General features: G+C 43.2%; 2 protein-coding genes across 2 annotated transcripts; one reads left to right on the top strand and one right to left on the bottom strand.

Moving 5' to 3' along the window:
- The first annotated feature begins 661 nt into the window (after positions 1–661).
- On the top strand, positions 662–7055 carry LOC109865294 (cell division control protein 42 homolog). Its single transcript, XM_031798793.1, has 4 exons — positions 662–2632; positions 2957–3015; positions 3152–3184; positions 3954–7055. Exons 1-4 carry the CDS (start codon positions 2416–2418, stop codon positions 4431–4433), a joined length of 789 nt encoding a protein of 262 aa, XP_031654653.1. The 5' UTR covers positions 662–2415; the 3' UTR covers positions 4434–7055.
- Positions 7056–8815: 1760 nt separating this feature from the next.
- LOC109865187 (centriole, cilia and spindle-associated protein) lies at positions 8816–14615 on the bottom strand. Its single transcript, XM_020453292.2, has 4 exons — positions 14426–14615; positions 13257–13663; positions 12123–12484; positions 8816–11665 (listed from the first exon to the last, which is right to left on the bottom strand). Exons 2-4 carry the CDS (start codon positions 13618–13620, stop codon positions 11486–11488), a joined length of 906 nt encoding a protein of 301 aa, XP_020308881.1. The 5' UTR covers positions 13621–13663; positions 14426–14615; the 3' UTR covers positions 8816–11485.
- Between the last annotated feature and the right edge of the window lie 588 nt (positions 14616–15203).

The raw sequence follows: 15203 nt of genomic DNA on the forward strand, positions 1-15203 counted from the left end.
GAGACAACACCGTGGCACACGCCTGTTGACCGAGCCACAAAGCAAAAGCGTGTGACCCCCCCCCCCCCCAACCCCCAGCCCCCTCCCCAACCCCTGCACTGGCCCCATTGTCCCCCGAGGTCCTGCAGCACAGGCACAGACAACCAACCCCCCCCCCTCCCCCGCAACCACTATACCCTCTATCCTACACTCATGCCCCCTCTTCCTTTGGAATCAATTTTACCAATCAGCTGATCCCTAGCTCTCACACCACCAGGAATATTAAGACACACCCTCCATCCTCCTCCTCTCCCCCCCCCCCCCCCCCCCCTCTCCACCCATTCTAGTAGCCCACCCTACCCGACCGACCCTGGGAACATCAGCTGCTAAGGTGGAAATCCATCATTGTGTGTAAGAAGGTTCCCCCTCTGCACGTTGCACAGTCATTACCATTCACCATACAGGGGAGGAGGAGGGGTGGGGCTCTAATTCACTGATTTACATGCAGACAGTATTTCTTGGGAGGGTGGGGCCGGGGCTGGGATAGCTGGCTGAGGATGGAGATGGGGCAGGTTGGGTGATGGGGATGGAGATGGAGATGGGGCAGGTTGGGTGATGGGGATGGAGATGGAGATGGTGCTGGGGGGGGGGGGGGGTTACGGCTGCCGGGGTCAGGCCTGTCCTAGGAAAGTTGGATTTTTCATTTAAGTCACACATGTTGTGGCCTTCTGGTGGCTGCGTGAACGCCTCACGCTGACAGATGGCCGCGGCCCATAACTATAGAGTCCGAGCGCCCGGTCCCCGAGGGATACAGAGAGAGATGGCGAGAGGGAGCGAAAAGGAGAGGGAGAGAATGCGTCGCTCAACTGATCCCATCAAAAAGAGAGAGGGTAGAGCACGAGGGAGGGATAAAGATAGGAAAGGACGGCAGGAAGGAGGGAGGGGGTTGGGGGGGATGAGCCCCAGAGCCCCTTAATCCCAATCCCTAAAATTGAGTAAATATATTTGCCAGCTTTGCAAACTTTAAAAGGGCGCCTGGTGCTCCTGAAGGTTCTGATTAGGTGTCTAGTCTATCAGCCTGTGGGTCTTTGGGAAGATTGTTTGTCCATGGGTAGAATTGTGGCTTTGACGATGGTGTTCACAGAGGATACGTTTATAGTACCATCTAGTAGAAGTGGGGTGCTGGCTGGTCATCAGTCCACATTGTGTGACGCTACCTTTTGTCTTTTAGCCATGACTCTTCGTTAATCCTATCAATGAAACAAAGTAATCGCCTGGTTAAAGATCCCACGACTCTGATTGGCGTACTTTAGGAATCTTCTTTGAATAAAGAGTTAAAATATCACTGGCACAGGTAGACAATGAAGCCCTGAGATGCCCGTCACCATACTCATGTATACTGTGGAAATGAATAACAAGGGCTTCCTCTACAACTGTAATATAATAGTATGATAATGGATTTTCTATCTACTATAGTTTTTACCTTACAGGATTTTGTAAAGCAGTATATCATTCCCTGTACTCCCACTTGGTCTCACTCCTCACTGCTGCTCTGTGCACACTCTCACTCCCACTCACTTCTGCTGTGGCTCTACATGCAATGTTCTGTTCATTAAGAAATGTGTTCAACTTTGAATAGCATATAAATAGTATAGTGATAGAAATGAACATTTTCTATCAACTCTACAGCTAATACTCCAGTCATGATTCAACAGCCATGCCATTCTGCTAGGCCTAATGTCTACCAAGAGGGCACTATGTTGCGTTATGCCTGTGTTGTGGTTAAAACGGATGTGGGAGTCCTCATTTACTTCATGTAAGGATAATGCAACTTTGTTAGAGATAAATATTTAAAAAAACGTGTTTGGTTTGACGGGCTACACATTCTTCTTATGTTGTTGCTAAAATTGAACGAAACAAAAGAAACCATTCAGAAGACCATATCCTTAAAAATGAGATATACAAAAATGTGTAGACCTACATTGGTCTAGATATTCACCATATTTACTTGTGTAAATGACCAAGTGGATCACATTGTTTACTACATGGGATCAGAGTTTCAAATAATCTTAGTTTGTTTCACTTTGAAAGCCCTGGGACACGCACCGCACCTCATGTGGCGCGCAGTAAGCCTCTTACAACTATTAACACACCAAATGCAGAGGATGCCAATCAAGAAACCATGGGGCGTGGAGAAATTTAAAGGCAGTCTTGCGTTTACAGTACACTACACGAGTTTAGCTGTAGCTTACCCAAATTGTTATTTCTCTAAATTTCTATGACTTACTGACAGAAACGGACATTCAGGTGCGTGCTGGTTCGATACACTTTGGGAAGTGAACCAACATATGAGATTTCAAGGTGCAAAGATCCAGACGGCTCTGGCTTTTTTGAAGCGTTATTCCTCGTGAATTAGGCCAGTTATTCAACTGCACAATGCTTCCACAAGATATAGGAGTGCAGAAACCCCGTCGGATCTCGGATCCGTCTCCACCCGTACCACCACGGCGGTGGTCGGGCTCCGTACCTGAGCGCAAGGTGAACTGCGTCCTCGTCGGAGATGGAGCGGTGGGGAAGACAAGTCTTATCGTCAGCTACACCACAAATGGTTATCCGACAGAATACATTCCAACAGCTTTCGACAACTTTGCAGGTAAGTTGTGATAGAAATCAGAAAACCCGAAAACGTGATTAATTGTTAATTTGGCCGTATTTGTCACAGGTTTTACTCATGAATTGATTTGCCCAAATGTTGCATTTTATACATGTTTTCTTGTTTTTGTTTGTGGCTTTTGTGTGTGTGTGTTTGTGTATTATTTTAGATCTCTCTGAATCAATAATGGGTTACAATTTGATATCGTTTGATGGTGCAAAGTAAACCTCCCTGTGATGCATAGTGCTATGACAGGTAGACATTGAACAGGTGTCTTAATGCTGTCACCATTAATAACATCTGTGTACACTCACAACCACTCAGCTATGGTTGTGGTGGACGGAAAACCTGGGAGACTGCAACTCTGTGATATGGCTGGCCAGGTGAGTCAAAGTTTTGTTTTTGAATCCAACACTAAATGAGTGTTATTAACCTATAGACACGTTAACCAGGATATTCTATTGTAGTGGTAGAGCTAACACATTATTATTTCTTCTCATGTTCTGCTCAAAATGATAGAAATGGGGGATGGAGGAGAACACTATTAATAATGTAAGCCGTTCTCTATCAGTGGTCAGTAGTTTGTTTAGATTCCACAGCTTCACTTATCCCAACATAGGTTGCCCCCTATAGGGATTCCCCTGCACTCCCTCCCCTCTCTGATCCTGTGTCAGTAGTTATCACCCCCTGGCAGAATATCTCTCATAGTCGTTGCCTCCCCCTTGATCCTCAGATTTATATTGCCCCCTATGGGAGGTTCCTGTCCTTGCCCCCAGAATCTATACCTTCTTACGTTCTCTCTGGCTCTCTGTGCTTTATCGCCCCCTTTTGGACGACTCTCATAGACCTTTCTCTTCCTGACTCATGCCCAATTCCAAATCCAACTCTTCCCCTACTCCTTAATAGGCACCTTTGTAGATCTGGGTGGGTGTGGGACGGCAGGGTAGCCTAGTGGCTAGAGCGTTGGACTAGTAACCGGAAGGTTGCAAGCTCAAATCCCCGAGCTGACAAGGTACAAATCTGTCGTTCTGCCCCTGAATGGGCAGTTATGCCACTGTTCCTAGGCCGTCATTAAAAATAAGAATTTGTTCTTAACTGACTTGCCTAGTTAAATAAAGGTCAAATTAAAAAATAAAGGTGTAATAATCAATATGCCCTGAACTTAGAGAGAGAAATGGATGTATTAGTGGACCATATTGCTAACCATCCAGTAGTCTTTTCAGAATCAGATCTACATAAGGTCAGGGCTAAGAATCAATTTGGGATTGGGTATCTCTGACCCATCCTCAACTTCAAACTTTTGCCTTCCTGTCTCCTATAGGACGAGCTGGACCGGATCCGCCCTCTATGCTACCACAATGCCAATGTCTTCTTACTCTGCTACAGCGTGGTGCACCCCTCCTCCTTCTGCAACGATACCGACCGCTGGACGCCCGAGATCCGCCGTCACTGCCCCGGGGCGCCCATGGTCCTGGTGGGGACCCATCTGGACCTGAGGGAAGACATCCAGGTGCTGGTCCAGCTGGCCAGGAATCAGGAGCGGCCCGTGGGCACCGAGGAGGCCCAGCAGCTGGCGCAGGATATCGGGGCCGTGTCCTTCGTAGAGTGCTCGGGTCTGACCCAGAAGAACCTGAAGGAGGTGTTTGACCAGGCCATCTTGGCCAGCATCCAGCCGGTGGAGAACGTTCAGCAGCTCCAGCAGAGGCGGAGCCTGAGGAAGAAGAGTCTCTCTGAGACTTGGTGGAAGAAGCTGAGCTGTGTTGTTGTGGCAGGAGAGTGTGTGGGAGGAGAGTTTGACTGAACCCCCAAGCAGGTGTTTAGGATTTGACATTTTTCTAAGCTTGTATTTAGTCTTTAGTTTTTTTCACTTCATATATAATAGCACTCAGGAAAACAGACCTGGATCAATAGTATGTTGGAAAAAATGTAAATGTATTATCCAAAGACTCAAGGAATTATTTAATATCTAAAAAGGAGAAGCACTAAAAAGAATTATCATTGCTGGCAAGATAATGAATGAGTTTCAGCGTCAGTGATACCTTATATTAACTACGGGTAGGACAAGGTTTTGTGTTCAAAGGCCTTGACGAGGGCACAACAAGTCTGAATTAAGTGATTGGATTTGAGTTAGCAAATCCAATAGCTGGGGAGACTACTAAATGAAATGACTGACTTCACAATGATCTCTGTGTTATTCTGTGTAACCCACATCAAGGGTCAAAGGTCACCATTGGAGAATGTTGTGGAGGATTACGAGAAACTAGCCAGTAGAAACTCTAACGCCAAACCATAAACTTACTTTGTCTGCCATTTTGACAAAGTCTCTCAATGTTATTTACTAACCTATATCAGATCATGTACAATGACTGCTCTTTCAAGTTCAAGTAGTCCAAAGCACTGTTCTTGTATCAGTTGTTGACATTGCTGGACATCCCAACCAAACACAGCAAAGGATACTGTAGTTTCCCAGTCAGATTGACTCTAATCTGACTCTAATTTGCAGATCAGTTGGTATGACTTTCCCCCCTGATCCCTGGTCAGGTCTGTCGTGGTGATGAATCGTATTGGTTCTCCGGTGGAGGCCGTACACAGCTTTCTAATAGGACGAGACAGGACCACCTGGATTGGATTAGCTGGGCATATGGTGGCTGACCCAGTCACCTGAATCCATCACACCGTAGCCCTGCTCTGATGTCAACCATGACCGTCTGCCTAGGAAGACAAAGCAAGACTCAGACCCTGTCACCCTGCTGCTGGAGCTTCACCATAAAGAGAACAGAGATCACTGGGGGACGGGGTTCATATCAGTAGAGATGCATTTCAAAGAAGTGAGAGATGTTATTTATTATTGTTAGTTGGCAAATACTATCTGCAAGTGGAGATATTTCTGAAGCACATAAAGAATTTAAATGATTTAAAATAAATCCTGATATTGATAGAAAACATGAACGCTTTTACTGAATACTGATATAAAGTTAATGATAAGAACACTGCTTTTGTCTGGCCCTAGTGATTGCTATCTTATTTTTGTTGTTGTTATAAATTACATGTTTATTTGCAATATATTTCATAATTAATGCCTCCCATATTCTGTAGTGCTCTCTGCGTTTTATTGTGGTGCTGTCCCTATTGACTTACTGGGGCAGGAGAGGACAGGTGCGTGAACTCACTTAATCCTGTCACCAAGAATTGAACAGCTTGAGAAAGTTGACATGCCGGTGTGGCTAACCTGTGAGGCATTTGGCAGGGACAGCTGGCAGCTTCAAATTCCTATTCACTCATCCATTCATTGTCTGTTCCAATGTGTACTCTGTTCCAAATATATCAAATATTCTTTGATTTCTACTTGATAAGAAAATCGTATATGTCCATAATATAAACACTATTCAATATTGAGGGAGTTTGTGGAGAGAAATCCCTGCCATCTTCTATTGTCGTGGTCGACATTCGCTGCCACTAGAGGTCCCTAAAGCGTTACAAATGCTGAGCTGCAGTTCATGCTCCACAATGCCTCAAGTTGACTAAGGTCAAGTGCATCTCGATCACCTCACATATCTTATTAGTTTACAGAGATCTCTTTATTCTGTTTAAAGGCCTGAGTTTAGACAAGACATTACACAGTGTCTCAGATCTTCATACTATCGGAATTTCAAGACATCAATGCATCATTCATTTGCCTAATCCGTCCGTATAATATAGATATCCGTATAATATAGATATTTATTGCACTGCAACGTAGGTCGACAAACCTACTGCACAAATATGTAGCACAAATACATAGTGGCTCCAAACAGAAGACTTTAGAGTATTCTAGATGTACTATTGAGTGCCTCTGCCTAGAAGCAACAGGCTGTTTTTAGAGGACCTGGCTGCTCTAGTGAAGGGGGCTATTTCCGTCCCCCCTCTTAGCTGTGCTCTTCAACTGGGCATATTAGCTCCCGACTAGCATTAAAGACCTAAGTCAAAGACCACAGCTCTGGCTCTGTTCTGCCCTCCTGTGGCTCAGCGGCTCCTCTCAGAGCAACCACTGCATTTATGGACAGACACAACTCACTGTCGTCGACACAGCAATTCTCCCTCTATTTTACCCAGCTTCGACCATTCAAGCTCTTATATACTGCTGCACCACTCCCACTCCCCCACACTTTATCCCAAAGCCCACCACTTTTTCCAAAACACGTTTTTCAGACACTGTCAATTAGGGAGGGGTCCTTCTCTGCTGGCAAAGGAACATGTGGGTGGCTATATTTAACACCCAAATCCTCCCCCTTTCAGTCCCAGGCGGCTGGTGGTGTTCCTGAAGGCACCTATTTTGGCCCTATTGGGTTTTGAAATGCCAGGTGGCTTTAAATAGAGTGAGAAGATGTCTGGGGGGTGGAATTCTCGAGTAGAATGTGCTTGAATAAACTTTGGCTCTGATTGAAGGACTCACTGTTGTATGCAGTTGCTTGTCACTGTCAGTTTTCCTTTGTAATCCATGTATTACTCTGTTAACAGGGATTCGATTTGATTGACTTCAGACACTCACACGCACACACCGAAAAAGAGAGTCACACACACATAAAGATTTAAGGAAGCGTTTCTGTCTCTTTTAAACAATCAAAAGAGAACCATTGTGCTCTCCCAAAACCCACAAATTCAATTTGTTTGTCTCTTTTAAACACCCATGTGCAAGCACACACACACACACACACACACACACTCTGTCTCGCTCCATCAGCTGTCAGAGGTGGGTATGTGACAGGTTGGTATTTATAGCCAGTGCTAAACCCTTTGTCAGGAGATCTGCATTCTAAGAGGCCCTTTGTCTGAACCTTATGATATATTATGTACCTGGAATTCACTCATCATACATAACATCTGAAAGGTCCTGTCTAGTCTGTCATTGTGTCAGGCTGAGGACTTAATACAAAAGCTTTGTACGCTCTGTGGTGGTCACCTCACTGGGATCATACAGTACTCCGTATCTTACACTGGGACACATGGGTCATAGAGGGCGATAACGTCAGAAGTATTCTAGAGGGAGAATATGATCTGGTATGGGATTCTAACGTTTCACTGAACCTTTCCGTTACCATAGAGCGCAGATGACCTTCCCGAACAAGAAGTCATTTAACTAAAAGAGAAACGTGACATAATGGAGTGTCTCAGACTATCACAATACCTCACTAACGAATCAATATGGTAGTAAATTGGAGTGCTTGTTTTGACTAAAACAAGTACTTATATATTTCTCACATTGATGGAGGTTGGTGGGACTATCCATAGATTATCCATAGTAGCAGGATACTATCCATAGATTATCCATAGTAGCAGGATACTATCCATAGATTATCCATAGTAGCAGGATACTATCCATAGATTATCAATAGTAGCAGGATACTATCCATAGATTATCCATAGTAGCAGGTTACTATCCATAGATTATCCATAGTAGCAGGATACTATCCATAGATTAGCCATAGTAGCAGGATACTATCCATAGATTATCCATAGTAGCAGGATACTATCCATATATTATCCATAGTAGCAGGATACTATCCATAGATTAGCCATAGTAGCAGGATACTATCCATAGATTAGCCATAGTAGCAGGATACTATCCATAGATTATCCATAGTAGCAGGATACTGTCCATAGATTATCCATAGTAGCAGGATACTATCCATAGATTATCCATAGTAGCAGGATACTATCCATAGATTATCCATAGTAGCAGGATACTATCCATAGATTAGCCATAGTAGCAGGATACTATCCATAGATTATCCATAGTAGCAGGATACTATCCATATATTATCCATAGTAGCAGGATACTATCCATAGATTAGCCATAGTAGCAGGATACTATCCATAGATTAGCCATAGTAGCAGGATACTATCCATAGATTAGCCATAGTAGCAGGATACTATCCATAGATTACTGTACTGTACTCTACTCTTAACCCTGGTGCCAATGCTGGACAGTGACATCAGACAGACCTCAGAGCAGCAGTGTAGAAAGGGCTATAGGTTGAAATACCCTAAATTAGGAGTGAAATCTAATTAAAACCAATATCACTGGTATTAATTGATCAAATGGAGACCTTATGGGTCATAGGGGTCATGCAAAAATACATCACAGTGTTGTTGTTAATTCAAATTCCCAAATAAACATTAAAAAAAAGCAAACAACTCCTCAAATATTCAAATATGATTTTAATTCACAGCAATGTTTCAAAGTGGATGAAAATATATATCATTGTGCATGTTTACAAATACAAATACAGTGATCAAAAATGTAAACATCTGTTGAAATAAAACACAAACATGGTTATTTATACTATTGTATGATACATGTATCACTTTTGGTCAAATAATATCTTATGCAAATCAAATCCACACATAAAAATAACTCAAAGCTTTGTTCAGAGAGCTCAAACAATTAATATCCTATATAAAACAATCAATTTAGTTTTGAATCAGTGTGTTCCAAACCCCCGAAACAGTACATCACATTTCCTTACATTGTAGTTACAGTAAGACTATAGACAAATCATTAGTGTCTCTTATTCCTTCCTGAGAGACGGTTCTTGCAATTAACATATTCATAAAGGAATGTTGTAGAGGACAATGAATACACAAACACTAGTCAAACCTGTCTGTGATATAAGCAGCCACTTCAGTTTTCATGACTTGGTCATAACCTGACATTAAATCCTATAACTCCTTATAAATAATGCAGTGTTCAAGTAAAGAATGACTCGGGTCGTTTTACCAATCCATGATGACATAGGAGGGAAGTGTCACATGACCACCAATGGAACTTTGACCACTCTGAATAAAGATGACTGTAAGATAATGCCAGTCTAATCTTCTTAACAGTGAGCTCTCTCTCTGCCCATACAACCACAGCCAATCACACACACTAAAAACTCCCCTCTGGCAGACACGAGGGAAGTCTCATCAGATTGTACACGCATAAGTCAATTAAAGCCACACCCATTTCAACACTCCAAAAAACTGCTGGTGTCCTACAAGTTTCCCGGTGAGACGTTCTGGAAACGTCATTCCAACGTTCTCTCAAGGAACCATTCCTAAACTAAGACTTGGTGAAAGTGAAATGTAAAAGTGTACATTATACGTAAAAACATTCTGAGTGAATAGCACTATCAATAAGCGTTGTAAAAAAATCTGAAAAGTATGTAAACTGAGCATTATTCACAACCCACAAGAATGAAGATTTCAAATACAACACTTAATTTCTGTCAAAATAGCCCTCTATTTAAATTACAAATACAGAACTTGGTACTGACATCACAATTCAGTATGAATAACCAATCAAATAAGTAAATCTACGAAAACCGGTCAAAGACAATGGTGATGGTGAGTGACACACTCTAAAAAGCGTATTTGGTAATGTAGCACAGAAGGGCATTTCTTTACCACGTTACATTGCAATTTCAGCCTGTCTACTACAATACGTGAGGCGGTGAGTATTTGTGATTGTAAAATATATAGTGGGTGAAGCTGCCAAGATGTAGCCCCGTAGGAACCATCCTGATCTCGCGAGCTCACATTCTGTATCCTTGTTTAGCGAAACAGAATGTGAGCTCGCGAGATCAGGATGGTTCGTACGAGGCATAGCCAAGATGTAAAGAGCAAAAAACATACAGGTGTGAGCGCAATAACTATGTCATACAATGTCTAACGGTATCTTTCTTTACAACAACTTTACAACAATATCCATGGTACTACTGATAAGAGCTTTAATGGAAATATGAATAAAAACAATCCTCTGGAATGCATTCTAGATTTAGATTGAAATGTGCAACCTAATACAATAAAGCTAATGCAGGATATTAGCCTGCTAGCAGTTTCGTTCTCTGCAGCTCTATGCCACAACCCCTTGGCTATGGCTTTTAGTCGTTAGAAAATACTGTAATATCTAAAACAAAGAATTGTTTGGTCCTTTCATCTAGCTCAGGGGTCTTCAACCTTGCGCCCGAGTGGCCTTACTTGCCTAGTTAAATAAAAAATCATTCTTCCCCAGGTACCCCCATCATACACTTGTCCCCCCCCCCCCCCCCCAAATGTGTGTAAACTCTAACATAGCCTAGAAAGGTAACTTAAAAAATGTTTTGGGGCCATGTGTTCACAAAAACGAGTGTCCAAGACAAGAAAGCTTAACAGCAGGTGCTTTGTATGTCAGATACTCCAGTGAGTGTAATTAGCTCCAATGAGTGTAATTAGCTCCAATGAGTGTAATTAGCTCTAATGAGTGTAACTAGCTCAATATTAGGAATAGAGAAATAAAGTTAAATAGAAAAATATTCTCCTCTTTTCTACTGTAGCTTTTTGTATATATATTATTGCGGACCCCCTGCAGTACTCCCGGTTGAATACCCCTGATCTAACTTTTGGATTTTATAGCCTGAAATGACATAAGCAACACAGAATATCAAAAACTCCAAACTAAAGCGAAGTGTAAAGACCATCATCATGCTTGGAATGTCTAATAATACAGTATAAATCATACTCTGTAGTCAGCAGCATAAACATGTACAAACCAGTCTAATTTCTAGAAGCATAACTACATATCTTGCACTATTCTACTATGATTGTGTCATCCCTTGTGGAAGAAAAGTGGCATATCGTCAACTCAGCGATCAACTTAACAAATCAACCATACCTTATGATTAGGGCCCTGAGTTCTTCCTTGTCAGGTTACGTGGCCAGGAAAACCTCAGGTCCCTAATTGGTGTCTAAACCAATCCAATTATTTGGTTCTGTTAACCAATCCTCAATAAGGAAACATGGTGTTAAAAATAGAAAGGTCGACGGTGGCGGAGGAATACCCATGATCCTTGTGCTCTACCTCAACCGGGCAGAGAAGCAGCGCATGTACTCGGTCATCCAACGGTCATCCACCACGGCCAACTCCGACCGCCGTATCTTCTCCAGGTCGGCGGACCGTGCCCTCCTGCGGTCCACGTCCCAACAGCGTTTATCCGACTCCCGTCTGGTCTGGACGCATGCGTCAGATGTGCGACTCTGTGGAGAGAGAGAGGTGCCCGGGAGGTTAGGGAAATGAGATAGGATAGGCACTCGGCGCTCACCTCCGAAATACATACCACTCTTCTATTATTGATAGTTTCTGGGGGGGAGTGTTGGATGATGAGCTACGCTTCTCTGGTATCCTTTCCATGAAGATGTGCCAGAAGACGCAAAATGCCCCCCTATTTATTTTCCCTGACATAACTCGATCTTATTTGCAGAATAGATGTTTGACGCACAGTAAGCATGCATTACATAAGCTACACAGCTTTCATCCAGTATTCCTCTAATGCTAGCCTCTTCTGATCATTATACCCTGGCCTAAGAAACCAAATGCAAGCCTGGTACTGAAATAACATCAAATGGAATGAATATCAAAGCATTTTTACTAACCTCAAATATACCCAGCCTCTCTCTCTCTCTCTCACACACACACAGTCACACACACTCTTACCTGATTTGTAGACCTCCTAGCAGATGACGCGTGTCTCTCTGCCCAGTCGAGCCGGGGCGGAGGTTGTCTGTTCTCCTTCTCTGTGGTGATGGCTGGGGGCTGGCTCTTTGCTCTGGAGGGCTTCCTGACGGGCGCAGGCTTGATGTCGTCACAGGAATAGTCCCTTTGACATGGTTCTGAGCGAGGGACACGATGGCGGTGGCGACGCTTAGGCTCAGTCTTCACTGGCTCCTCGTCTGATGACGCCTTGTCTGCTGGTCCCTCATCTGTTGGCGTTTCAGCCACTGGACCATTTTGTACTACTGACCCGTTAACTGTCCCCTCATCTGGTTCGTTTAGGCCCCCGTTCTCTATTACAGACTCTTTGAATGAGCAGAAAGTGATGTAGTTTTATTATACACTATACTGAGAAAAAAAGAAGAAACCCGCACACTGCTCTTGATAGTATCACTGCTCATTTGTCAAAAACTCTGACGAAGGTCGTGAGGCCGATACGGAAAGCTTATTAAAGAGCCGTGATACTATCGAGAGCGGTGTGCGGGTTTCTTCTTTTTTCTCATTTTATTCAACTGTTACCATGCACCTGCAAAAAAGATAGCTCAGATGTGCGAGTGCCTTTTGAATTATACACTATACCAAACATTAGGAGCACCTTCCTAATATTGAGTTGCACACCTTTTGCCCTCAGAACAGCCTCAAATCATCGGGGCATGGACTTTACAAGGTGTCGAAAGCGTTCACAGGGATGCTGGCCCGTTCAAAGGCACTTAAATCTTTTGTCTTGCCCTTTCACCCTCTGAATGGCACACATACACAATCCACGTCTCAATTGTCTCAAGACTTAAAATCCTTCTTTGACCTGCCTTCATCTACACTGATTGAAGTGGATTTAACAAGTGACATCAATAAGGGATCATAGCGTTCACCCGGATTCACCTGGTGATGATCCATCTATGTGATGGAAAGAGCAGGTGTTCCTAATGTTCTGTACACTCAGTATATAGACCTAACAAGTTAAGACCTTTTTTCTTTATGCATGTTTGTAGCTCAAAAGCATAGTCTACTGCAGGCCTTATTACAATAGGATCAACATGCAGGTGTATACAAGTATTTGCAATAGTAGAAGATAGATACCTGTGGGTGGTAGTGCATCCAAGAGTGTAAACTCCTTGGCCTCCAATTCTGGTTCCCCATTCACAGGAGGAGGCTTTGGTTCCGGGCTCGCCCTTGATTCTGACTTCACTGGTGGTGTCAGAAGTTTGATGTCTAAAGGCGCGACTTTGTTCCTCACCTTGGGGGTGGACCGCCCACTGGCGCTGGAGTCTGACCCGGTCGAGGCATCCCACCCCTCCCAGAACCACAGAGGTTTGTGAGCGTGCTCCATCACCCGCCTGGTCAACCTGTACTTCACTGAGTCCTCGTAGCACTTGGAAAACGTCTCCCATTTCGGCTCTTTGAATTTCTTCATGTACTCCGTACGGATTTTCTTAGTCACCATGATTCCTGTTACTGCTTAGGTCCAATTTTGATTAGCTCACAAACTATGGAGGAGGGGAGAAAAGAGAAGTGTCATTACATACATACCCCTAGATGCAACAGTAACTAGGTCTATGTTTCTATAAGAGGTGTAGAATGTGTCATTGTAGGCTGCTGGTGACAGTCCCACCACGGATCTGAAGCCTGTAGCAGCCCAGAGCAATCCAGTGCACCTGGGCCTTCTAGAATTACCTATCAGCGTTTCCCTCCCTCGAATAAAGTAACCCATGCCATCTGATGATTATCTTTTAGGCTGTGCCCCATAATGCCCATCTGACGCTATAAATATACAGTTTATGTGTAGCAATAGCATCGTTATTACAATGTTATTTAGGCTTAGAATACTATAACATAATAGATGGGGATAGTGTAGGCCGGATGTAGCCTAGTTATGAAGTTTATTAAGAGCATTTCCATTCATAAACCAGCCACGGCCTAAATTGTTTCCCCGACAAAAATCAGTTTTGTGGTTTATCTGCTGTTTCTGCTGCCCAAATATGGCGCAGCCGAGCCTGCTATTTGATTGAGGCAGACATTGCTGACGCCAATACGGCCGTCTTTATCAAAACACTGTGCACTGGTCTATCGCTACAGAAATGTTATTGTTAGCCCACATACCAAAAGTAATTTATTACATGTAAATACTTAAAGGCAATAGGGTGACGAAAACATGCACAGCTGGTGGCGTCGACGTTTGCTTCTACCTGCGCACTATAGTGGTTGTAAACACGACCAGAACAGGTTATTATCAGTGCGTATAAGCTTACCCCTCACCCGGACGTCATTATGGAGAATTACAGAACATCATAATTTTCACTTCAAGTATTCCTCCATTATAATTGCCCGTTGTCGCGCATATTTCGGCATTGAATCGTCGTCCGAATATAGCCCTCTCAACCCTGGCATTAAATATGTTTCTCCATTAAAAGCTATAGCAAGTGCAATGCGCATGTCCAGACAGCATGGTACTGGCGCGCCTCTCTTCCTAGGATGTATTTTATTCTTAGGCGTGTAATTGCTTCAACAGGTGTGTCATCTTTTTTAATTTTTTAGAAACAAGTATAGATGTATAATGCAAATTCTGTGTGGGGGGTGTCAGCCTCAAATGTATTTTTTTCAGTTGTGAAATATTAAATGATTAGCCTGCTCATGTGATTTAAAATCAATATCAGTATTGGTATTGCAGTCGAATGGCCAAATGTGGTGACAAAGAAGATCTGCTGTGAGCAAGGGTTTGCTGCGACTACCTCCTTAGTGAAAGAATGCTATGTCATTGTTTAGTATGAATCTAACACAGAAAATAAAATCAATCCCTCAGTTCAATAAATTACATGCAAATGTTTGTTAAATAGTTAGAGAGAATTCGTATTTTAGGCACATTGATAATAGTATTGTAAAATAGAGTTAATATTACGAACGAGGTCTGGCTCAATGATTTATATCCTTATATCCATGGGGCGGCAGGGAGGCTAGTGGTTAGAGCGTATCCCCGAGATGACAAGGTAATATGTCGCTCTGCCTCTGAACAAGGCAGTTACCCCACTG

Source organism: Oncorhynchus kisutch, linkage group LG20 (genome assembly GCF_002021735.2).
Source record: "Oncorhynchus kisutch isolate 150728-3 linkage group LG20, Okis_V2, whole genome shotgun sequence".
NCBI classification, from domain to species: Eukaryota; Metazoa; Chordata; class Actinopteri; order Salmoniformes; family Salmonidae; genus Oncorhynchus; species Oncorhynchus kisutch.

Bases quoted from the DNA above. Each gene is read 5' to 3' on its own strand.
- LOC109865187 (XM_020453292.2), bottom strand. From the start codon at position 13,620: ATGGTGACTAAGAAAATCCGTACGGAGTACATGAAGAAATTCAAAGAG. The intron at 12,485-13,256 runs GTATCTATCTTC...GCTCATTCAAAG, and splicing joins GGATGCACTACCACCCACAG to AGTCTGTAATAGAGAACGGG. The intron at 11,666-12,122 runs GTAAGAGTGTGT...CTCTCTCCACAG, and splicing joins CTAGGAGGTCTACAAATCAG to AGTCGCACATCTGACGCATG.
- LOC109865294 (XM_031798793.1), top strand. From the start codon at position 2,416: ATGCTTCCACAAGATATAGGAGTGCAGAAACCCCGTCGGATCTCGGAT. The intron at 2,633-2,956 runs GTAAGTTGTGAT...ACAACCACTCAG, and splicing joins AGCTTTCGACAACTTTGCAG to CTATGGTTGTGGTGGACGGA. The intron at 3,016-3,151 runs GTGAGTCAAAGT...TCAAAATGATAG, and splicing joins TCTGTGATATGGCTGGCCAG to AAATGGGGGATGGAGGAGAA.